The following is a 24,718-nucleotide window of genomic DNA, read 5'->3' as shown; positions in this document are numbered from 1 at the left end:
CTTAAAGCTGCCACTTCTCCAGGGAGTCTGGCACACATAATCTGGGCCTGGCTGCATGATCACTCAGTGTTTAAATCCTGCGCTGACATTATCTATGTAAAATACAGAAATGTACACTATCAGCTGCTAAGTTACACAAACAAATATAAATATTGTTTATTTCTTGTACAGCTTAAACAATCAAAATGGTTCCTATGCCTTCAGTATCTCAAGAGAATGATTTAGAGCAGCTGCAGACCATAAAGACACTATGAGTGAGTGAAGGGTGGCAACCCTGCCAACCAAAGGTGTTTTTGAAGGGGGACCTTCAGGTGGATATTTGCTCCTGCTCTAGTCCTCCTTCATAAAAATCCCATCTCCCACTCTCCTGCCTCCCACTGTCCCCATCTGTTGACACAATGGTTCTCCATTAAAGAGCTGCTCTCCTATTGTGAAAAGGTAGCTGCTTTCATGCTGCATGAACTAACCCCAACACTAGAGGTGAGGTGTAGGGAATGTGCCAAATCATCTACACAATACGTGGAGTAAGTTTGGTAGACGGTAAATAATATTTCTGTAAACATAACTTCAGGTTTTGGAATTTCCTTTTTTCTCAGTTAATCTGGCACAGACGCACACAGTGAAAACATAAATAACAAACAAAAAACCCCACTATATAAAGAAAATTATGGCCCCAAATAAAATCTGTTAGGAATGTTACAAAATTTTGATAAATAGATTGACCCTTTGAGTTCATTACCATGTGCAGGAATAAATACGAAAGGATACAATGTTCCTTTTATCCAAGAACTTGGGATACATTTCAGTTGTAAATCAGACACATATGAAGTATGAAAAGGTTAAAAAGAATAGCAGAAAAGCAACATGAGGATAATTTTTTTTTTGGCAGTACTATTTAATACAAAGATTTTGGTTCCTATGACAACAGAAACACTGAAAAGCACTGGTTTCCATCCCAGAGGTGGGTGTGTTTCATTAGAGAACAAAACATGCACAAGGTAAAATTCAAAGCTTTTAAAAGTCATTAAAGATCCCTGGGTGTCTTTGTTGTTTTGGAAGTGTAAGCTTGATAATGAAAGTGCATTTCAGAAAGGGCTGGACAGTCCTTTGAGGTGTCCCAAATTAGACTATCCAAAACTAGAGGTAAAACATGATTAAAAAAGCAAAAGTTATTGATTAGACTCAATAATCTTAGAGGTCTTTTCCAACCTTAATGAATCAATGTTTCCTCTCAGTCTGGAATCAGCAGTCTGTCTGGAGGACAGGTGAGCACTCATCATTTCCCACCACTCTGGACCCAGCTGCCAATTTCCAAACATCATCTCTAGCTCCAAGTAACAATTCTATAAGAAAACCAGCAGCTAACAGGGGGTATGAAGATACATACATGTTACATGCAGGTAGAGAACAGCGCTGTCAGAGCCCAGGCTGTTTTCCACCAGCACCGTCACCCGGAATATGCCCACGTTCTGGTAGATGTGCTTGATCCCATCCTCTGTAGAGCTGAGGTTGGCATATGACACAGCGATGCCATCTCCAAAATCCACCTGGATGAGGGATCTCTGGAGGTCTCCCTGTGGTGGAAGAGAAAGGATCAAAACAGACTCTGTGTTGCTTTTGACAGATGGGGTCAGTGGGGTAAGCGAGACCAACCAGAAAAGAGTAACGAGGTCTGATGTCCCAGAGGAACAGCCTGCACTGACCTGTCAAACAGCCATGGCTGCTGAAGATCCCTCCCTTTCATGTGAGATGCAGCGTCTTGCCTTACCTTTGAACATCCTCACCCCCCAGGAAATCCCCCTCTGGCTCTGCATGGTGCTCATGCTGCCTGTGCTCACATTTGCTGGCTACTGCTGTGGAGCACTCCCCAGCCTGGTGCACTTGAAGCAATGGGGACTACCTGGAATGATGGAAAATTAATAGCTGATCATTAATAACCTTTCAAAAATTGGCTGAAAGGACATTTCATTTACTTTGGGTTTGTTTCCTCTTCCTTTTCTTTCTCCCTTTTTTCTCCCTTTTTTCCTTTGACAGAGAGACAGTCCTCTGGATGCCCAGTTTCCATTCTGGGATGAAAGGTACCTGACTGAATGGATGGCATCAGGCAGGTATCCACACCAGAAAGAGATGTGAATGTATGTGACTATAAGAGGAAATTGTAACAGAACTTTTATATTCCTCATGTTCCCTCAGTCTTTTTATAACTTGTTGTGAAGGCAGAAATAGTGGAGGCTTGCCTGAATGGAAAGCAAAAAGAGCAGAGCTATACCTGATGGTGGCAACAGCAACAAATTTTCCCAGATGCTTTCTTTTAATAGACTAAAATTGTTTTTACACTGCCATAGCACCCTGCTGGAAGCTCTGTTGCTTCCAAATAGATGAGACAAAAATAACTGTGTTGCTCTGTTGTGGAGAATCCAAACTGAAGCTGTGGCAGGGGAAATGGTCTGAAGAACAGAGTTCTGTCCTTTGTTGAGCTCAGTTATTAGAAAGATGTGCAGATTCAAACATGATGCAGTGCTTTGGGCACTCGTGTCTGTTTGACTGAGCCAACAGAAGCCACCAAATGGGATTTGCTTCCACAGCCAGAAGTGAACACACATGACCTCTGAACATCTTTCAGAGGAAGACTATTCTTATCTCAAGTCCAGTGCACGACTCAGACCAAATAAAGAGGTCTCTAAAGTGCCCTTTGATGATCTCCCAGTTCCTCCAGGTCCTCATTATTAGGGTTTTAGTTGTCTTTTCTTACTCAAAAGGAGATGATGTCTTTGAACAAGTCTTTGAAGAGCTTTTCACATGGTTAAAACTGCGCCACCATAGCGACCCTGCTGGATTTACCAGCTCTGAGGACATTCAAGGCCATGCAGCTGAAGTTTGGTTCAGGTCAGGGAATATTCCTCCACATATCTGAGGTAGCAGCAGAAGATGAAGAGTGACAGAAAACCTCATTTCTGCAACTGTCAAAATTTGTGTTCTAATGAACCTTTTTCTCCTCTTGTTTTCATTTTGTCCATAGCCATGAAACTCATGCTGTCTACAGGTGTAGCCAGGGAAAGGAGCCATTTCTAAGGCATGCAAGATTTAGATTTCAATTCCTAGGTAGAGAAGATGCTGACAGAAACAACTGAAAATCTAATTAGAGAAGAGGTTCAGCTGCTGTTTCCCCAGTCTTTTTTAATTTGTTTTGGCCTTTACTGTTTTAAAACCCTTTGAACTGGAAACACATTTTCCACTCAGTAAGATCCAGGCTGCAACATTCCCCTGAAAATGGAACATTTTGGAAATCTGACATTAAAAATTCTAGCTTAGGAAGTGGGAGAGTAAAGTCAGGAAAACAAAGAGACTGTGTTTTGACTTGCTCTAATATTTTATCTGTGCCAGGTAAGAACATGGGCAGAGTAAGACAGGAAGAGAAAGCAGATGAGCCTAAATCCAAACATTTCCCACACAGCCCACACCTGATTTAAACCAACACAGCTGTCACTATCTCTTGTCTCCAGCATCTCTCCACAGCCATTGGCAAGAGGTTATTTTACCAAGAGAAGTTTTGTTCTGCAACAATTTGATGTCAATCCATACATCTTGCAAACCCCCCTCCTGTTGCTTTTCCCAGCTTCTCCTTTTTATTTTGTCAAGTTCAATACTCCACAACAGAATTTTTCTGAAGCTTTTAGCCCAAATTAGGCAGATGCAGAATTCCCTGCATTACTTGCAGGAGCCAGACACTGCTGCTGCTGGAGTGTTTTCATGGATTAATTAATTGTGTCTTCTTTAGATTAACCCCTTTCTCTGCAATCTTGATAAAGGCTTTTGTGCAGCTAAAGGCTTGAACATATGCTGAGCCTTAAGAACTTTTAGCCTGAAAAGAAGCCCTCAAAACTAAAACCAAGTTTGCCAAGGCCCCATATTAAACCCTTTACCTACCTAGACAACATTAGTTACTAAAATGTAAATCAGAAATTTACTACTTTCTAAGGTATTTTCTCATTAAATGTCCAGGTTTTTTTCAAGCATATACAAAATATTCCTCTCTCCCTCCTTCCAGGTCCTGCCTCCTAAGCCAAGTGCACCTTCTTCCTGCATTTTGAGTGCACACAAGACCTGGACATTACCAAAAAGCTTTGGGAAGCTTCCTGCCTCAGGGTATATCAAGAAACATCCCATAAAGTTTGCAGTAATATTTTTATATTTTAATAACTTTTATGCATCTCTCAATATTTTGGTGGATGTGAAATGTGAGACCCACCTAGCAGGATTCTCTCAAACACACCCCTGTAATCTTGCCCTGAAAGTTGTAATAATGCATTTTCCTTATTGACTTTGAGTATTTGTATCTAAATATTTAAAAATGGAATAAACACAGCTCAATATTTATAATTTTGGTTCCCATGTTTCAGATTTAATTTTTAAGTCTTTAATTATGCACTGACTTCTGTGTCTTCCTTGGAGATGTTGACAAATTTAATTATCCTTTGCAAGAAACAGATACAGCTGCTGTTGGAGGGGTTTCATGGATTAATTCATTGTGCTTTTTTTAGATTAACCCCTTTCCCTCTTTGGCATTTTCCTGTCACCAAAAGAAATAATTCATCAAAGATATTTTTACTGGAACTGAATATCTACACATGGCATACATTTAATCTAGATCTGTTTAAAGTATATTCCTAATTTTTACCAATTTGATCAAGAACTTAAAAACATGCTTTCCTGTGCAAATCCCTGCTTTCAGAGAGATGGCTTTAATTTTTTTAATCAGAAACTGAATAGAAAGGTGCCTTTTAGAAGGGCAAATAGCTTGATACTTTTCACATGTACTTTTTCAATACCAAATAGTGAATTGTACTGATCACATCATTCATCCTGACTGCCAGTTGTGGCAGCTCAACTCAGCTATGAGCTCTTTTTACAGTACTAGATCTTCTGTGCCCCACAGGAATCAATAACAGCCTCTCAGGATTATGCAGAATAATTCAACTTGTGTGACTGGAAGTGCATTACAAGACTGTAATGCTGTGTGTCATTCGGAAGGCAAGGTCCACTTTCATACATTTTCATGGAATTTCAACAATGAATTTAAAAATGCATGAAAGGCTCTGATTTCTCCCAACCAGCCTGTCCTCATCAGAAAATGCAATTATAATTCAGGTGACAGTGGTACAGGGGAGGGTACATTCTGTGTTATTTGTGTTTTATTACAGGAGTGTAGTGCTGCTAGTAAGATAAACAGCCGTGATTCAGCATGTGCATGGAAAGTTAGGATGAAAGTTTCATATTTCTGTAATCATTGCTAACAAACTTGTGATATCAAAAGAGGGAACACAGTGGGATATCATAAAAAAAAATACAGACTGTGCTTTTAATTACTACTAGCTTTGCATCTTTAATTTCAGTACATCAACAATCAAAACAATCCTAATGCTAAGCTCATCTCCAGGAACTTCAGCTGAGCTGAATACTGAATTGCACCTAACAATAGTGCTGAGGTGGGAAATGTTAATGGCACTGTGGCCCCAGCAGGGTCCCCAAGCTCATTAAATGTACCCAAGACACAGTGTGCCTTGTACAGCCATGTATCAACATTGTCATTACAGAGAGCCATGGCAGCCTTTAGGAAATTCAAAACTTCATTTGTATGTTCACATGGTAAGAGAGAGTCCTCTGGATTCATGAGCAATCACTATACAAATGCAAGGCATGGGGGGTATGAGGCAGAAGGGAATAAAACATCAGAAAGTTTAAGTTTCTTGCTCAAGGTCATGCAGAAGGAGCTCAGAGTGTGGTTCAGGAATGAGTTCAGATTGCCTGAATTGTAGCCTGTGGCCTGATGTGTAGGAACAAATTAGCTTTCCCCACACATTAGTCTAATCCAAACATCACACAGCAGCAGCAAGCAGTTAAAAGCAAGCCAAAATCTACTCCCAGTGGAGTGACTTTGCAAAGTGAGAACTGAGGCAGACCTGGAATGTCAAAGATTTTTGGCTGTCATTTTATCAAGATAAAAAATAAATTAGAGGAGGCAGTTTCTCTGTGCATTATCTGTAATGAAACAGTCAAAGCCCTGAACCTTCCTGCCCTGAATGCCTTTACCATCCATTTCCTCAGCAAAGATGTGTGAGCAATGGGATGAAACAAGTTTGAAAGGCATTGTGCTGAGCAGCATTGCTTTCAGGGTCTCTGCTGAAGCAGTACAGCAGCACAAGTGTCTGATGTTCATACAAATAACTCCAACACACAAATAACAACTGCGGTTGTGACAGGCAAGAGACCTACGTCACCATGTGATCAGGAAGGCACACAGAAACAACACACACTTAATAAAATCCCTCCGTTTTCCACAACAGAGAAGCAGAACATGTCAAGGACGTTGGGTTGAACAACTTAAGTAGGAAAAGTGCCTTTGTAACTTTGCATTTTAGATTTCTTTTGTTGCTGTCCAAAAACAAAGCAAGGATTCAGGTTTTTAGGCTGATAAACAACTCTTGTTGAATGCTGCAGCCTGAGAGGTACCAGCCCTGAGCCTCTGCATGTAGCCCAGGCCAGGGAAAAGGATTTACCTTTAAACTGGCAGCTTGTTTAGGCAATGAAAAATTTGCATTTAAGCACTGCTAATTGTCTCATGTGCTGTCACGCAATGACAAAAATGCTGCTGGTATTCTGCTTATCTCATGGAAATTTAAGAGCAAAATTCCCAGCTTAAGAATGATGCCTTGCTGATTAAACACTTCCAAAATGCTTCATAAAATGCAACACATGATAGTTCATAAAGGCAATATTGATGATTCCTCTCTATTGTCAACCAATAAAAAAACCATGATAATTGTACCCAGATTAATTGGACAAATAACTTGGCCAAACCTTTCCAAAATTGGGCCATAAATATTAGGGGCAAGGTGACCTTGCAAGCAATTTAGTCATTCTAAAAGGTGACAGGTGACTTAGATCACTTTTGAAAGAATTCTTTAAATCATCTTTAGATGATTTAAATATGACCTGTTGGTTGGGTTTGCTTTTAATGTTATTTATATGCTGCCAGATATAAATGCTTCACAGGAAAATGTCATGTGAGTCAGAATTAGAGAAACTGGGCCAGAATCCCAGCTCTCAGAAATCAGCAATGCTCACTGTGCTCCTGGGTTTGGTTCCTGCCCTCCCTTCACTTGCACAGACTTCAGTGATGATTTTCTTTTGTGTCTTCTTCAATAGCAGAACACTTCTGAACGCCTTGTCCTTGCTTCTCTTGAGGCATCTTTGCTCACATTGTGTTTTTGTCAGAATGCACAGTCGTGGCTCTCAGCATCACTACAGGCACAACCATGCTCTACAAGGAACCACTGTGCTGTGGTTCCTGTCCCTGAATCCCACACCAGAGTGAAAACATCAGATTTTTACTGCTGCCATTTGTCTCTCCCTGCCCTCTTAGCAATCTGCTCCACCACAGAGACACAGTGAATTTTCAGGGCCTCCAGTGAACCTGCTTCTGTAGTTTGTTCCTCTTTTCAAACCCAGGTGGATTCCTAGATGGAGCAGAAAGCCCTAGAAAGATAACAGGAGTACAAATCTCAAACAGACTCTTGTACCTTGGCTCACCAGCTTCTCTCTTTTTTTTCCCCTTTTCCTGCAGATCAAGTGGAACATGGGCATGAAAAGAGAGAGCCAGGAGGCTGCAGTGTATGAAACAGCTCTGCAGATTTGAAGGCTTCAAACAAACTGTCTCAGAGGGATACAAGAGATGTTAAGATGCAAAAGGAAAGGCCATTGCTTTTTCACACCCTGAAAGATATCAGCTGTCACTCACACTGAAGGAGGAGTCCTCACCAGGGTGTAGCACTCTAAAATACTGTCCACCATTCCAGGGGGCAAGGATTGAATAGGACACACTTTTTTCAAATGCTGTTGCAGAAAAAGATGTGCAGGGTGACATACCCAGCCCTTTTTAACTTTCCTGATCTCTTCCCCTCAGTAAAAATGGAGTGGCACAGATTCTTTGGATACTGATCATCCTGGATTGTACTGTGTTATACACCTGTGCAGGGCAGAACTGAATAGAAATTGGCCAAATCTTGTCTTGTGATACTTCTGCCTTGTATGCAAGGGAAAGGAACTTCCCTTTGAGAAGCAGGGTTGGATTAAACAATCTCCAGAGAATCCCTTTCAACCTCAATTATTCTGTGAAATCAATATCCATTTTATAAAAGGATACTTGTTCTTTTGATGGGTTGTTTAACTTTCCTAGTAAGTGGTGGATTTTTTGTCACTGAAACAGTTAAATTGGTAAATGGTTTAGTCTACACACAGCTCTGCTGCTTCAACTACATTTTATTCCCCTATAGCTTGCATATAACTGGGAAAATGTTCCTGTTTGTTGAATATTTCTTTCATTGCAACACCCACACAATAGTCATTGCCAGACTGGGGAAAATTTGCCCAAAGGTTTTGTTGGTTGCTCTTTAAGTTGAAAAATCTTGGAGCAGGAGGTCAAGATTCATCTAACAGGGAGAGTAATTGGAAGGGCTGGAGGCTGATCAATACTGCTTCAGCCCTCAGAGCAATTCCTAACCTATTCCTTATCAGATACACTGGAAGAAGAGCTCCCTTTAGATCTCCTCAGAACTGACTCACCCACTCATCAAAACATCTGTTCTGTACTCCTTGACACCCAGCATGAGAGAGGCACCATCTCATACTGGAGAAGGTGTTCCTTCCAGACTCTGGTGCACACTGAAGCAGAGCTGCCAGAAAAGATCAGAATGAACAAAAGAGAGAGAACAATGCACAGCAGCTCCCTGTATGAGAGAGTGGTCAGGGCTCTCTCACATGGTATGAGAGCTGAAGCACTCACAGAAGGAAGAGCAGGACATTTGTCCTGAGTCTCCCACACTGTGGGTGATTGTCTCTCCCTCTGACTATTGGCATAATTCTTTGATAGTTTTGTGACAGGCTATACAGATTATTCATCTCCTTCTCCCAGTCTGTTTTAAAACTTTGCTCAGAAGAGAAGGGTGATGGAAAGTGCACTTTTTTTACCCTTCTTTTTTTAAAGCCTGGAGACTGACTCTTGTTTTGGACCTTTTCATCTTTCAACACAGAAATCAATAACTTAACCAGATGAAATTATATGTTCACACTGCTATTACAGCACCATAGTAGCAATGCTGTATGACTGTCAGTACTGAAAAAAAGTGACCATATTTTGGAGAAAACAAACATTCAGGTCAAAAACTGCTTTGGGTTAGATACGATGTATCATATGGTATTGCTCTTACAAATCAGGACACCAGTTTGCTGGGGAAAGCATCAATAAGAGATGTAAAAAAATTCTTTCCTCAGAGATGACATTTACTAGGGAGAGGGTGAGAAGTAATTTCCTTGAATACTCAAAATTATACTCTAAACTAAAAAGGGATGTACATCGTCCCTTGAATACTCTAAACTATAAAGGGATGTACATTGTCCCTTGGTGTTAAAGCATACTTGTTTTAGGATTTATTGGCCAGTAAGAGAGGAAAATGGATAGAAGTTTAAAGAAATCAAATTAGATTAGAGAAAAAGAAAAAACTTCTTTGTGAATGTTCCTGCTTGTGCACCTGCAATTAAACACAGATAGAGAAGTGCTGAAAAGAAGAAAGAGGTGAAAAGATTTAAATACTTTTTTCTACGGATTCAGGAATGGAGGGAGCAGAACAATGAAATACCAAGTTAAGTTACAGATATAATAAAAACACAGATCAGAGCCCGAATCAGCTTCACAATAGCAACGAATTTCAGAGTTAAACCTGCTGAGGACATTTTGAGATTTCATCCATAAATGCCTAAACCATATGTATCGATTTGTGTGATGGGGACCCAGCTGCACATGTACTATTTGTCATCTTTGGTTTAAAGCCAGTGGAAAACAAATATGTAAATTCAGTTTCAAAAACCAGCAGGAAGCAAAAAATACAATTAAGGATGGGGGATCATAATTCAAACCTGCGGTCTTCAGCTCTCCTGTGAAATTCCCAAATTAAACCCATTCCCAGTTTTTATCAACTTCTCCCAGACATTACCCTGGGCACCACAATGACAGCCCTTTCATCTCCATACATTTTGGAGCAGTGTATGGAGACAGCTACACCCAGCTACATCCTGGATGTGACTGATTTCATACCGCCCTGTCTTGCAAACATTTTTATACCACCCTCTTTGCAAACTTCTCCTGGTGTGATTCCCACTCAGAGACACGCGGGGTGAATGTCCCACGGTGAATGTCCTACCTCCTCCAGCTGCACCAGGAAGGTGACATTGTGGCCCTGCTGGGCTGTGAGGCGCCCGTCGGCCGTGAGGATGCGCAGCCCCTGCGGAGGTTTGCCCGGGCACTGCTGGGGCTTGGCCGTGTAGCGCTCGCGCACCCCGTCCGTGCAGTTGTTGGAAACAACCTTCCTGTACCTGTCAAGGGAGACAGAGTGTGGGAACACAGGGAATGTTTCCCTGTCTGCTCTGTGGTGCCCTGATCCCCAGGGGAGCACTGAGTTTGACCCTCATTCATGGAGAAAGCTTCCTACACTTTAAGATAGACTAGAATCCACTAGTCTGAAATAGATTGTGTAGGTGTATCACTTAGGTGGGAAATTTGGGTTTTGGGATTTTTAGTATGCTAGTTATTTTTAGTATGTAGATGGAAGCAAGATGGAGGGCACAGGGTGTCATCCTGAGCTTCTTCTTCATGCTTCTTCTTCCTCCTTCTTCATGGGTTTGGGTGGCATTTTGTTATTGGGTGGAAAAATCTGCATTGTGGGTTTTTGGGGATCAGTTATTGGGTTAAAAGGCGAAATAAGGTGTTAGTTCTCAATTGGATATCTTAGCTTTAAAAAACCTTGTAGCAAAAGATTCTTAACCATTTTTGTGGTGCTTTTCCAGTGTGCTGAGCCTTATGTGGACGGTGTGCAAAACTCTAGATAAGATAATAATAAACAAGTACCCAAAGACCAAAAACACCCAGTGCATCTCTCTTTCCTGACACAAGACCACTCCAAGAGGGTCTCCCCCAACAGGGGAGCCCCCTGGGAAGGCCCAGCCAGAGTCCCAGAAGTCGGGGAATTGGCAACAGGTACCCTGACAACAGAGTGGAAATTTTCCAGAGTGGAAATCCATTTTGATTTAGGTGAAACGTACATCTTTGAATTAAGTCTGGGGCTTGCAAACATAGCTGTTTGGTCTGACTCCCAGTTCTCACAAAAAACCTATGCTCTAAGAAACTGCTTCAGCCAAAAGACCAATGATTTGACCTTATAGTTTCCCCCCAATTTTTTTTTTAAGGCTTCATCTTCCAGAGAAAAGCCTGGGCCATACATGATGGAGATCTGGAGTGACAGATGTGCAACCCAACAAAGGTGGTGATGAAAGTGTCCCAAGGGCTTCAGCCAGCTCTCACACATCTACAGCAGGTGTAATCTGTAGTTGTCATTGGGTTAAATCCATATGGGTGCTCTAGCTAAGTGAAGGCTGGTGAGCCACTTACCCAGTGCTGTTGAGGTAACTCTGTCCAAGGCTGCAGTCTTTAGACAGGGAGGATGGGTTATACCAAAATGCAGGTAAACACTGCCCATTGCTGTGGCGTTCATATCCATAATCACTGTTGTGACATTAAAAGAAACCATCACATAAAGCCCCAAAAGAACAAACATGGTATTAGCTCATGCTCTCTACTGTTAATACAAGTTTTGATTTTCCTCTGTCTTTTTACTAGGATTTCTGATTTTATTTTCACTGACAGAGCAGACTCTTCATTCCACTTCAGTTTTTTAATTGGGGTGGTTATCTTGCATAAATCCCAGTATAAAAAAGAAGAACCTTTTAGAGTATTGCATCAATTGTTCTCTCTCCACAGTCTAACATTACCTCTCAGGATCAAATCCAGGCTCAAATACACAAATACAAAACCAAACCAGACAAACAAACTCCCAACAAACAAACAAACAACCCCCCCTCCCCAAAAAAAATCACACAAAAAACCCCCAAAAAAACCCAGAAATCCAAGCTAAGTTAAATCACCACTGTCTCAGTCATGTCTTAAAAAAGTGAAGGGCTAAAAAGCTAATTGCATTTGGAAACGATATCACACAGGATGCAGAAGAAAATTTACAGCCCTGAGAGAGCTCTCGCCTGAAGACATTAACAGCATCTTTGGTAATGGGAAAGAATTCTGTGATCTTCAACTCTCTTTTTGTTTGGACGAGGAAATGCTACCAAAAATCACGTTAGAAACAACGAGACAAACTTTAATCTTTTGTCACAATTTGAGCTTAGCTATGACTAAATTTGCTTTGGTTTCACTAAAAACATTTCAACTTGCTCCTGATTCCAAATAAACAAAGACTCTATAAAAAATGTTATTGCAGGGAAAAAAAATCCAGCTAACAGAAAACCTCTTTAATCAGTATTCCATTCACATGTGGATTTACTTTCCAGCTGTTGAGTAATGAGGACTGCTTGGTTGGATAATCATTCTTATTTCTTTTACTAAGCCTTCTCCATAGTTCATAATGGAGCAGTAATGGGATGTTGTTTCTGGGAACTGCTATACAGAGTCCAGCAAATCCATTCCAATATTCCAGTTGCAACACAATCCTTGATCTTAAAATGGCACTTTTCTGCAAAGTATTTTTTACTTATTATCTTTAATGCCTTGGTATCAAGTAGCCTGATTTTCCAAGAGAAGAGGAGTAGGGCAGTGTTAGATTATGTGGTTAAGGGCTCATCTTTGTATATGTATGTAAAGAAGCAGAGAGAAAAAACAGGAGATGGAAGAATCTCCAACAACCTGATCAGAGTTAGTGGAGCCCCTGCTCCAGCTTCTCCCAGAGCTGCCACAAGACAGCCATCAGCCCATGGCCAGGGTGAGACTACGAGATCATCAACAAAAGAGATATTTATAGAAAAATATTAACAACAAGGAGTGTTTAACTTAATGAAGACTTTGTTCAAGTGTCTTGAAAAGGCACGATGACTTAAAAATAAAATGTAGTGAGTGACCAGTAAACAATGTTAAGAAGCTTGTTACTGATCTAAGATATAAGGCAAAGAAGAAAAATGGAGACAATGTTTTTATTTATCTTTGTTAAGTTTTTTGTAGTGTTATCAAGAAAAGACATCAAAAATAATTCAGTCACCACATTTTAATTCTGCTTCAACTTGTTTCTTTTGGATAAAGAAAAAAAAGGTTTTGAGGCAATCTTAAAACAGCAATATTAAAAAGATGACATTAGCAAAAGGAAATTAATGCTGCTTATCACTTAAGAAAACTCCTAAACATACACTGGACTGCATGACTATTCCAAAGGAACATTTTGGCAGCTGTGGTGCTTGGGGTATCTACAACAAGTAATTGAGAACATACTTTAGGAAACAGCAATAAAGTAGATGACCTAAACGGTCTTTTCCTCATTTTTTTTTGACTGAATTTTCATCAATCTATTTACTCAGATGGTTCCAACTCAGTGCTGCTTAATTGCTTTGGAAGCATCAGCCAGCCAATTCTCCACTGCCATGTGCTTCTATAATCATCCTTGTTGGAATAAGAACACTATAGCTGCGGAATACACTTTGTAATGAAGAATAACACCATTCTGATTTGCTTGGAGAAAACAAATATTTACATACAAATGGGACTCCTGTATTTTTGTAATTCATTTGTAAATACTCTGCAGCACTGTATTCCTAAGTTATCGTGTGTGACTCTAATTAAAAAGCTGTAACACTGTACACTCAGTGTTCTGTAATCAGGTGAAAACAAAACAAACTAATACAGTGAAATCTGCCTCAGAGGGGATCAGTACTCACAATCCAATTTGATGCAGCAGTCTGGGCTTTCTTACTATGCACATGTCTCGATTCAAGGCCCTATTTTGCTTCCTATTCCTACCTGTAAATCTGGGCAAGCCAAGCTGGACTTAACTAGTTTAGACTGTATGTGGATCATATTTCTCAAAGTCAAGAGAAAGAAATCCCAGGATTTTCCACAACAGAAATAGCTATACGCACAGAAGTTTCACAGTGTTGTTTTCAGGCTTGCAAATCATCTGGCTCATTAAGGCCCTACAGAAATATCATCCCAGCAAATGACATGAATTGCTGCTCCATATCCATCCCTCCACAGATGCAGCAGCCACCCGTTCACCTCCGCAGTCTTGGAATCTAATGAATTCCTTGGCTACAGGCTGGTGCACGCACAACACTGATGCTGACAACAAATTGCTGCCTACAATTTGGCACAACAGGCTTTGTAGCAATCAAGAAGCATTACCATCAATTGGATGTCCATAGCATGAGCCAGTACAGCAAAGTCTGGAGATGGGGAAGGCATCAGCCTCAGCTGCAATCAGCTCCCTGAGTCATTGCCTGGGAGCTGGGAATTGGAATTTGCATATATTGATGATATTTTGTGCCTGCCTGAAAGAAACTCGGATGACACAGATAATGTATCTCCTAAAAAGGAGTGGAGCGTTTGCCATCAGGGATTGCTTTATCAGTAGGAAGCAGCCTGTCTTGTGGCTCTCATTGATTATGGTTTTACCCTTTTACTGGTTTAAACTGGAATCCTATTTGTCTTAGTAAAGTAGAACTGCAAGTTCTTTTCTGTAATTAGATACAAATTAATTCCAGACATTTTGTATCTCTATGCAATGCTCACAATAAATTCCTTTATCTAATGTTATTTTCACCACAGGTAATAATCAAAGAAAAGAAATCCCCTAAGAAAGTTTGTAATTTGAAAAGAGACCTGACAAACATACTGTTTGGTAGAACCCTTAATTCACATGGAATTATTAAAATTCTACTCCTCTAAGATATAGAAATAACCAGTTAATTCAGATGAGTGATTTCCATGTTTACAGCTTCTAAAAATCAATATATGACTTAGCATGTAATCATAGAAATTCCTTAAGATTAACAGCTTCACCTTAAGGTCAGCTATGCCAGAAGCTGACGATGCTCCCTGTGCTTTTGCATACTGAGATTTCCAAACATTCTGGACATTATATGGGATGGAACTGAGCTATCTCTGAAAAGAGTCACCTTTTTTCCTGCCATTTCCAAAAGCCCTGGTGGGAAGAAATAACTGTGGCCATAGCACTGGAAAAGTCTCACTAGCTTTTTATTCACTTAATACCATTTTCTGATATTTAACCATGATTCAAATGTAGATGTGTATTAAAGTGGAGCTGTGCTTGTTCCCCAGTTCTACAGGACCTGACATGGGATTTAATTCAGAGAAGGATGAATTCAGCTACAGCCTGAACAGTGGATCTACAAAGGTGTACAATTATAATTGCATTGCAGTATTTGGAGTCGAGCTATACGAGCTTATGTTAATATGGAGCCTAAAATCCCCAGAACCTTTCCAGTAAATCCATGCCCAGTAGGTATCCAGGCCCTTAAAGATGCAGAGATGCACCACAGATTTTGCATAGTAAATCTGCATTTTCCACAAGCACTCAAAATGAACTAAATTTTGATTCTAAATTACTATTTGTTAGCTAACCAAGCCCATACCAAAAGGGGGCAAATGTAGGTGTATTTCAGAGCTGGCACCTGCATGAACTGAAGTGATGGCTGGTGACACACAAAGCTAGCAGAATCTAACCCCACTCAGTGTCTGTCCCCTGCCTCCCTGTTTGTCAGAACATTTTCTCCTGATGCAGGACCCTGATGTTTTAGCATAGCAACTCACCCCAGCAGGCAGGGCTGTAATTTACATGCCAGAGAAAATAAAAAGAACCAGCCAGATCCTTGCTGACATAATCTGTGAAATAAATAAGCAGACCTGATTCCCAGTTGTACCAAGGCATCTTTGTGCCTCTCTGGCTTTCCAAAATCACTAGCACCTCTATCAACACGCTCATACTTCCCAGGAAGGTGTGAGAGATGGGAATCCTGACAGAAGAAGCAGTCAGTATTACTGACAGCAGGTTCAGTGGAAGGACTGACAGTGGGACACTCCACTCAAAGTTCCTATTAAAGGACCTGAGAGACAGGTGGCTGAAGGATGAACTCCACCAAAGGTTTCCATCTGTGTCTAGGAGGTGTTTCTGCTGAAAAGATACTGCTGCAATAATGCTCAGAAGGCAGGAAGGAACACAATGTGAGGAAATCGGGTAAATTAATGCTTTAATAACACCCAAGTAACGGTGCCATCCATTTACCCAAATCAAAGGAAGAGGGAGATTCTCGTTTCTAGGCTGTTGCTAGGACAGACTTGCCGAGGGCGCCAGAGCATCCAGGTCCCCATTCCTGAGGCGCTGTTGCCCTCTGGCTGCGAGCCCCATTCCCTGCACAGGGAGCCAGGAATGGCTGAGCCTGGCCCGGGTGATCCCCATTCCCTGCACGGGGAGCCAGGAATGGCTCCGGCTGAGCCCCATTCCCTGCACAGGGAGCCAGGAATGGCTCAGCCTGGCCCAGCCGAGCCCCATTCCCCGCATGGAGAGCCAGGAATGGCTGAGCCTGGCCCGGGTGATCCCTATTCCCTGCACAGGGAGCCAGGGATAGCTGAGCCTGGCCGAGCCTCATTCCCTGCACGGAGAGCCAGGAATGGCTGAGCCTGGCCCGGCTGAGCCTCATTCCCCACACGGAGAGCCAGAAATGGCCCAGCTGAGCCCCATTCCCTGCATGGAGAGCCAGGGATGGCTGAGCCTGGCCTGGCTGAACCTCATTCCCGGCATGGAGAACCAGGAATGGCCTGGGTGAGCCTCATTCCCTGCACGGGGAGCCAGGGATGGCCCAGCCTGGCCCAGCCCCTCCGGCTCCCAGCCCAGAACAAATAAAAGATAAATAAAAGCTCTCTGCTGGTAGAGGAGTCTCTGGTTCCAAGGTTTGAGGAACCACATTCGCTTCTAATGTCACTCGGTTTTGCCGCTGCACAAAACAATAAACAAACATGCCCTTTTCCCCGAGAAAGGAGCACCAATGGGCTGCATACAGATTTGAAATTAATCTGGAGTTCTGTGACGTTACAAGAAAAAAAAAAAACATAAAAAAAGTTGTCTTTTATACCTGGTATTTTTTCCCCTGAACTGATAAAAAGGACTTGCAGGATTAACAGCAATAACACTTTTTCTCACTTCACCTGACCAGAGGGATACAATTTTTACTCCAATCTCTGACAAGCTGAGATAATAAAATTTTCTCCATATAAATTTAGTGTTTAAACAGCAATGACAGCACAATGACAGGGACTGTTATTTTCTTCAACTCTGTACACAAACATGGGTTCTGCAAACACTGACAATAAAAAAAGCTGTCCAAATTATTTCAAGATTCAAAAATCAAGTGTGGGCAGCTGAGGAACTTCTCCCTTTTTGGGGGATACATGTCCCTTTTAATCTCCTTCAATTAAGAGCCCTGCCCAGCAAAAAAAAAAAAAAAAAAAAAAAAAAAAAAAAAAAAAAAAAAAAAAGAAAGAAAAAATATAATTCAAAAGTACTGAAATGTCATGAGTGAGGATGATTAAAGTGCTTTTTTTCTTCCTGAAAAGGAAAGAACTCCACAGAGGGCACCCTTCCACAGTGAGAATTCATACCCTGACTTCTTCCAAACATCCCTCCAGCTTTTGCAGGTTGAATTGGCAGTGAAGCCTCGTGCAGAGTTCAACAAGGCAGGCACTGGAAGTTACAGTGGTGCAGCAGCAGCTTTGCCTTTCTTAGCAGACAGAATTGCTTTTTTCCTCACCATTTTCTTGTCTCCTTTTCTGTCCTGCTCTGTCATATCTATGTAAAATTATGCCCCTGATGACTGTTTTTGGTAAATGTTTCTGAACTGGATGCTTAAAGTAGTATTTCAATCTTTTTTCATCAGAGGCAGTAGGGAAGGAAGCTGAAATGGATGAAGTAGAAATCCAAGTCTGAGGACTGTAGGAATAACTTGAGTTCAGTGAGAACTGGAGGAGATCATGACAGTCTGGTCTAAACCAAAATTGATTCCATGAGAAGAAGAAATGTCTTTCTTAATCAGAAAGATCAATTCTGCCGCTTCCAACATATTTGAGGAGTCTTGCTCATGCATGTGAACTGTGAGTGCCTGTTGTACATGCCCAACCATCCAAGCTTTCGCTTAGAGATTCTCCCACAGCCCAGCAGAGCCTTTGGAGAAAGTTTCCTTGAGGTGAACATTAAAGAAATAAAAATTTCCACCAGCAAATGTCACTGTGGTACTTTTGTTCTGTACCTAGCAGCAAAGTTTTATAGTGGTAAGGCACAAAATCAATTTTAATGAAATAAATATATTCATTCTCAGAGAGAAGTGCTGGAAGGAAAGCATATTTTTATCAGAAGTTTCAGGTATGTGTGTCCCTTACAAGTGCCAGGGATTTAAACACTAATGGACTGACTGTGAATCAATTGCATCAACTATTTTATAAGACCATGAGGTTGGCTCAGCATTGTACTGCATGCCCTGTAAGAGGATCAAAATCTTTAGGGAATTTCCTTGATTTTAATGATGGTTTGGGGTCTTTTGGTTTGGTTCTTACCTTTTTTACATTACTAGAGAAATATTAAATGATTAAAAACCAGGAGCTTTGGACACCTAAATGATGAACTACACACAGACCTCCCTAGAAAAGAACTAAATGGAATATGACGAAAAAAGGAACCATATTGACAGAATCTGTGCCAAAATATGCTCATAATTGTATTGTTTGTAGAAAGAGAATGGACTTTTTTTTTGACAAAATATAAAGGCCTCCTGTGATTCTCTGATTTTATACAGAAAAAACATTCTATGTTTAGGTACGAGTGAGAAGGGAAACACTATAAACTTCCATATAAAATATTGATGGGATGAATCTTTTCAGCAGTCACACAGCAGATTCTGGGTTTAATTAGTAACACGACATAGATCTGGGTGGGTGAGGCACAAAGGGAGTTTATCAGCACTGCCAAGCAGCCAACATTTCTCTCACCCAAGATACTAAGGAACTTGCAGACTTGGAGAAAAAAGGTAAGAAAGAGATTTCAATAATGTGGTTCCCCGCCTTTTTTGTGCAAATTGCTGTGAGTCAGCAGTAATACTGGAATGAAACCAGCAGCTGAAGATTTTATCACATCGTGCATAACTCACCAATGGACTCTATTTCCTACAGCAAACATCAGAGAAGAAAAGGCTTCAGAAGGAGATTAACTCAAATCATGAAGGCAGTATCTGCTGGATACTGTCAAACATGATGGTCCAGATGCAACAAACGGCCCAGGAATTTATCTCCTAGATACCTGATTCTAGAAGCTGAAGGCATACTTTGCATATGCACATATTTACTTTTACTCATATATACATATGGATGTATGTGTTAAGAATTTATTTTCTTTTTTACACAATGCTGTTATATGTCTTCAGACTACTGTCAGCCACCCTTGTTCATTGCTAAGGTTAGATGGGCTAAATTGACCTGTTGCCTTACTGCACAGAGCTGTGACCTGGAAAATGCTCAGCACTGATTTTGGGGGAGCTTTATGAAATTACAGATCCCTATTCCACCTTTCCTTCTTTTACCACACCTGCATGATCAGGGAGCAGCCCATTTCAATACCTACACATTTATTAATTTCTGCTCTCTGTGAGTCTATAGCCTCTCTAGGGATCCCCATGGTGCTGTGTGAGAGCACCCAGTCCTGCCCAGTGCTCACCAGTCAAAGTCTGCCTCTGTGCACACGCAGGGCTCCGAGGTCATGGCCCCAGCATATTTCCCTTGCATGCATTTCTTCTCTGACTTGCGCTTCCTGTAGATCCTTTTTGCTCCCATGATGCAGGCTTCTCCCTGGAAACAAAGCCAGAAACATTTCTTGGATGCCCACCAGGCTATTTGTGTCACCTGGTGTTTCCAAGCCTGCGCTTGCTACTCAAGGGAAGAGGATGGGGAGCCAAATGCCATCTCAGTACACTGCAGTTAATTAAAGCTACTGGAGCTCTAACTGAAACTAAATCAACTTTTCCAACCCACACTAAGAAATTATCTGAGATTACTTATATATCTTACTCAGCTCTGAATTTGTTCCAAAGCCCATAAACATTTGATACAGGCCCATTTCACAGCAACTGAAAACATGGTCTGATTCCTCTACAATCTGAGGCACACAGAAGGTTTACTTCTTTGGTCTGACCTCTCTGGGAATATTTTCATTCAGCAGAAACTTGTAATGGGTGTTTATGTAAATACTCCCCATGGATGAGTTTGGTTTTAGGGGGTTTGACATGTTATGTAGATGCTAAAACTTCCCATCTTCAGCACCCTGCTTAATATTTTTATCTAGGGAACAAGGCTCAGCCTTGCAATCTCAGTGGAAAGGAATTCAAAAGGCAAAGTACACAGAAGCCTTTCTGAAAATAGTTCTGCAAGCTCCAAAGCCAATATTCTCAAAAAAATACTGCAAAATCCTTGGTATTTTTGCTTATGCAAGCACAAGAAAGCAAAGAACAAAATACAGTGGAGTCTCACTTATTACCTTTTATGCTGTTAAAATTGTTGGGGAAAATTTTTTCATAGCTTTGATTTGATGATTTGATGGCATGAAACAGAAGGGCCTGAATAGCAACTGGTCCAGAATGCTGTGCTTCCTTGAAATTCAATGCTGCACTGATTTTTAGCATCTAAAGATGTAAGTAATAACTGGTATTTTTAGTGTAGAGTTGTGCCTTGTGTGAGCAGCTAGTCTGAGTCAAGCTACTTTCATTTCATATTCATTAATAAATTCTTGCCCAGCAAGATATATACAGAAAGACAACCTTTGATGATATAAATGTGTGCTTTGCTCCATACTTCAGTGGAGCCTGTGGTGTTTATGTAACCACAGAATTTGGGCCATATTTTATTCTAACCTGATGAAACATAGGCTGTTGTGTCTTGGCAGAGCTGGGAAGATGCCTCAAGTGCAGAGCAGCTCACCTTGCTGGGCATGAATTCCATGGTTCAGAGAGTGATGCAGGATGCACAGGGCAGGGCATGGGGGCCAATGAATTGGGGATTAAAATGCCCAATACTCACAGCAGAGAGACACAGAACAGGAATGAAATCAAGTGAGCAAGAAATGAGGCTAAGAGGGCCAGAAATGGGAGAAACAAATGCAAAACAACTAGACTGGTCTTAAGATACTGGCTCTGAGGACACAGAATGATGATGAAGGAGAGAAAGGAGGTAAGGATGGGGAAATTGGATGGGATATGTAAGAGTGAAGGAGCTCAGGCTTCAGTGGCAGGTTTTCTGCTCTTGTTGTATTGTTCTAGTCTGCATAAGCCTGAGGTAATTGTCTGTGTGCAGGATGACACCCAAAATGCAGCTGTTCATCCTTCAGAGATCACAGAGTCTCAGCCTAAGGCCAACACACCAGTGCAAGAGAACAGACCCACCCAGTAAGGGATGAGCTGAAACCAAACAGTATAAGAATACTGGATTGTGCTGAACTTGAACTGTAGGATCATTAGCTACTTCAGGTCACATCCCAGCATCCTCACTTCTCACCTGGCTATGGAGTTGCCAAGGCCTGTAGTCCTCTTCCTCACATCTCCGATCAAAGATGGATTTGTAGTCAACTTTCACCAGCTGCCACTCAGAGCGGTGGCTGAAGTGTCCAAACACCCTGCAGAATGCAGCAGGAGGAACACACAGTAAAAGGAGTCTGGTAGTTACAAGAGGTACAGTCACCACAATTTCCAACAGAGATAAATTGCCTTAAGAGTGAGAGTCCTACTCGTTTTCACTGGACTGACAAGGTGAAACTTAGCCTGCTAAATTCTGTAATCCTATTAGAAACTGCAAAATTGTATGGAGCTTTCATTCTGTTCACTAAGACCCTCCCATTTATGACAATCTCCAAAATGACTCAACTTGAAGAGTCAAGAGAAGATTTGATGTGGGGCTGGAGACAGTAATACCTTCAAGAGTTTTATCTGAGTTTTAAGCTTTGGGAATCCCTTGCATGCAAATTAAAATCAGAACCTGAAGGAACATTTTTCATACATCTTTATTAGCTCAGGTTAGTTTCCAAGCCACATATTCTGCTTATTACAGGTCAGTCAGAAATACTTCTTGTTTTTACAATCTGATTTCAGATAAAATATCACAGTTTCTGGCATACTGAGTCCAGATTTATGCATCATGCATAACTCAGCATACCACATTGAAACTAAACATAATTTTTCATGAGTCAGCCTCAAGGCAACATTTTGTCATTCATTTTTATAAAAGAATGTCTTCACTTCTCTGTGTCTCATTTCAAAAAAAGACTGCAGCAGCAAAAACACAGTTATAAAAAACACTTCACAATTTTTCTTTCAAATATTAATCTGTTAACAGGAACTCTGCTTTATATCACATTCAATTTGAGGAGTCAGGTTTCATGCTGATAAGCTAAGTGATAATGTGTTTGCAGCTTGCAAGGAACCATGTTGCTAATCCTTCAGTTATATCACAAATAAACTGATGATTTAGCAACAGAAGACTGCAAACTCTTGGCTGCAGATTGTACTTGGTTTGGTCCCCAACCTGAAATGCCACTGTTCCAAAATACCTCGTGGGGTTCACCTGCACAGCATCATTGTGGCATGCTCACTTACGTCATGATGAGGGTTTCCTCTCCAGGCTCCCCTAAAACTCCATCTACAAACAGTGGGAGGGATGTGAAACTGTACTTGCTCCAAGATCTCCCTTCATCAAAACTTAACCTGGAGGAGAAAGCAGAATTAGTGTCTTCTTTCCTTACTCTCCTATTTTACTCAAAGGGATTCTCTAGTTAACTGCAGCTGCCATGGAGAAGCAGAAAACAGCTTCTCTTATTGGATTCTGATTTTTGTTGTCCTTTAAATAACTATTTTTTGGGGAAGCATCATAAATCAGAGCATTGATCAAGCTTGTCTGGCATCATACCACTAATCCATGGCCAATATTTAAGTGGTAGAAACTAGAATTTATGTTAAAGATTGATGCTCAAAGGGCAAAATGCAGTCTAGCATAAGATTTTAAAAAAAATAAACAAGAGATTTTGAACATCTGGCTTTTGAGTCCCCAGTATAAAACATTTTGAGGTTAGTTTTCAGGAGGATGAGTTTCTTCAGATCAGCAGTCCCCCCTGTGGGGAGTGTAAGTGAAAGCTTAGAACCACTCATCATTTTTTAAGACTTGGGTCTGGGTGGTTCAGATTTTGATATCACATTGACTGTGGTGGAAATAAATTATTCAGAACAGCACAAAGTATACTCTGCCTCCTCACTCATGAGTGCTAACGGCACTTTTGCATTATCAGTTACATAACCCTGAATGTATTCAACAAAATTCTGGTTCGTGAGTGCTGCCTGCTACACAGAAGGCAAGTTCATCAATAATTTTGAAAATTAGGACTACTTTGGTAACTTAATGAGACAAAAGCATAAACAATACACACACACACGCACACATATGTAATAAATAAACAAATCCAAAAAGCCAAGATGTACTAAATCAGGAGTGTTGTGGAATTACACAGATGATATCTCAGATCTGGCGAAGCCAAAATTATAAAAACCGTAATTTCCAGGATTTCTTAGCTATAGCTGACCTAATGTTTACCAGTATCTTAACTAATACTTTCTAGACCTTCAGAAGACTGGATGCATACTAAGTGCCTACTTCCTGGCATCTGGAAAGAGGGACAGCAGCCATTTAGCACAAATGGAGTCATTACCAGAGGTGTCTGATAGGCAGAGATGTATGTTTCATGGCAACAAGTACTCCACCTTGATCCAGGTACAGAACACTGTGCTCTTCCTCAAAGATCTGAAAAAAGAAAAAAAAAAAGGTATTTATTCAAACCTATTATCATAAGAATCAAGAAATTGTCACAGTTCTTTAAGCAGGATCATGACACAGGACAGTTATATGCTAGGAAAATAATAAAGTATAGGAAACTATAGATATATTTTTTTTTTTTTGGGTTTTGTTTCCCACAATTTTTCCATGTCCATGGAAAATTCATTCTTCCCTTGCTTGACAGAAAGTTAGAAATATGATCTTTTTGCAAGGATCAACAATTTCCATACTTCCGATGAAAAATTTTTGTTTAAAGAAGAATTTCATGTGTTTGCACATGTCTGGCCCCATCTCAAATAATTGATTTAGGCAGAAAAATGAGGCTGGTCAAACACTGCAAAATAATTAGATTCTTGGATTATCAAATATTGGAAAATATTTTCTCTCCCTGTGTCTTTTTTATATTAACTTTCTGCAAACATCTGCTCTACAGTCTCTACAGCTGCATTTGTTAGTCTGAGAAAGTTACTCTTTCTCTCCATGACTTGATATCCCATTCAGAAAATAGGAGTAAACAGAATTTCCTGATCTGAAGATAAACACATTAGAGGAGGTGAGACTCCACTAAATATTAGGACCTGGATATAATTTCATCATCCAGTCTCTTTCCACAGGTAGGCAGCTTTGAACAAGGCAAACTGAATTTTGCCTTTTTCTGAATTTTGACTTTTTCTGCAAAATAATCCATTTATATGGACAACAAACTTTGGTCATCTCAGCTTAGGTGAAGCGAGTCTCAGCTGAAGTGAGAAAAAATAGAACAGTGAAACTGCTGATTTTTGGGTAAGTACAGTCATGGACAAAAAGAAAAATAGTTTGGTTGGCATGAGGGATTTACAACAGTAAAAAGTAACACTTTCTCTCCCCTTATTGTTCATAATTTATTCTGTTGTCTTTTCTGTGGGGTTA

At 40.7% G+C, this 24,718-nt stretch overlaps 1 protein-coding gene across 5 annotated transcripts in view; it reads right to left on the bottom strand.

Moving 5' to 3' along the window:
• Nucleotides 1-24,718, bottom strand: part of SORCS1 (sortilin related VPS10 domain containing receptor 1) — a 256,566-nt gene that overhangs the window by 24,150 nt on the left and 207,698 nt on the right. For all 5 annotated transcript variants that reach the window (XM_064717506.1, XM_064717509.1, XM_064717507.1 and 2 more), the window contains 7 exons: nucleotides 23,685-23,776; nucleotides 22,582-22,689; nucleotides 21,488-21,605; nucleotides 19,659-19,789; nucleotides 11,501-11,614; nucleotides 10,257-10,428; nucleotides 1,388-1,574 (listed from right to left, as the gene is read on the bottom strand). In XM_064717506.1, coding sequence (XP_064573576.1) covers nucleotides 1,388-1,574; nucleotides 10,257-10,428; nucleotides 11,501-11,614; nucleotides 19,659-19,789; nucleotides 21,488-21,605; nucleotides 22,582-22,689; nucleotides 23,685-23,776 — 922 coding nt within the window. The remainder of the gene's footprint in view (nucleotides 1-1,387; nucleotides 1,575-10,256; nucleotides 10,429-11,500; nucleotides 11,615-19,658; nucleotides 19,790-21,487; nucleotides 21,606-22,581; nucleotides 22,690-23,684; nucleotides 23,777-24,718) is intronic.

Source organism: Zonotrichia leucophrys, chromosome 6 (assembly GCF_028769735.1).
Source record: "Zonotrichia leucophrys gambelii isolate GWCS_2022_RI chromosome 6, RI_Zleu_2.0, whole genome shotgun sequence".
In the NCBI taxonomy this organism is placed as follows: domain Eukaryota; kingdom Metazoa; phylum Chordata; class Aves; order Passeriformes; family Passerellidae; genus Zonotrichia; species Zonotrichia leucophrys.
This window is presented reverse-complemented; position numbering and strand designations above follow the sequence as displayed.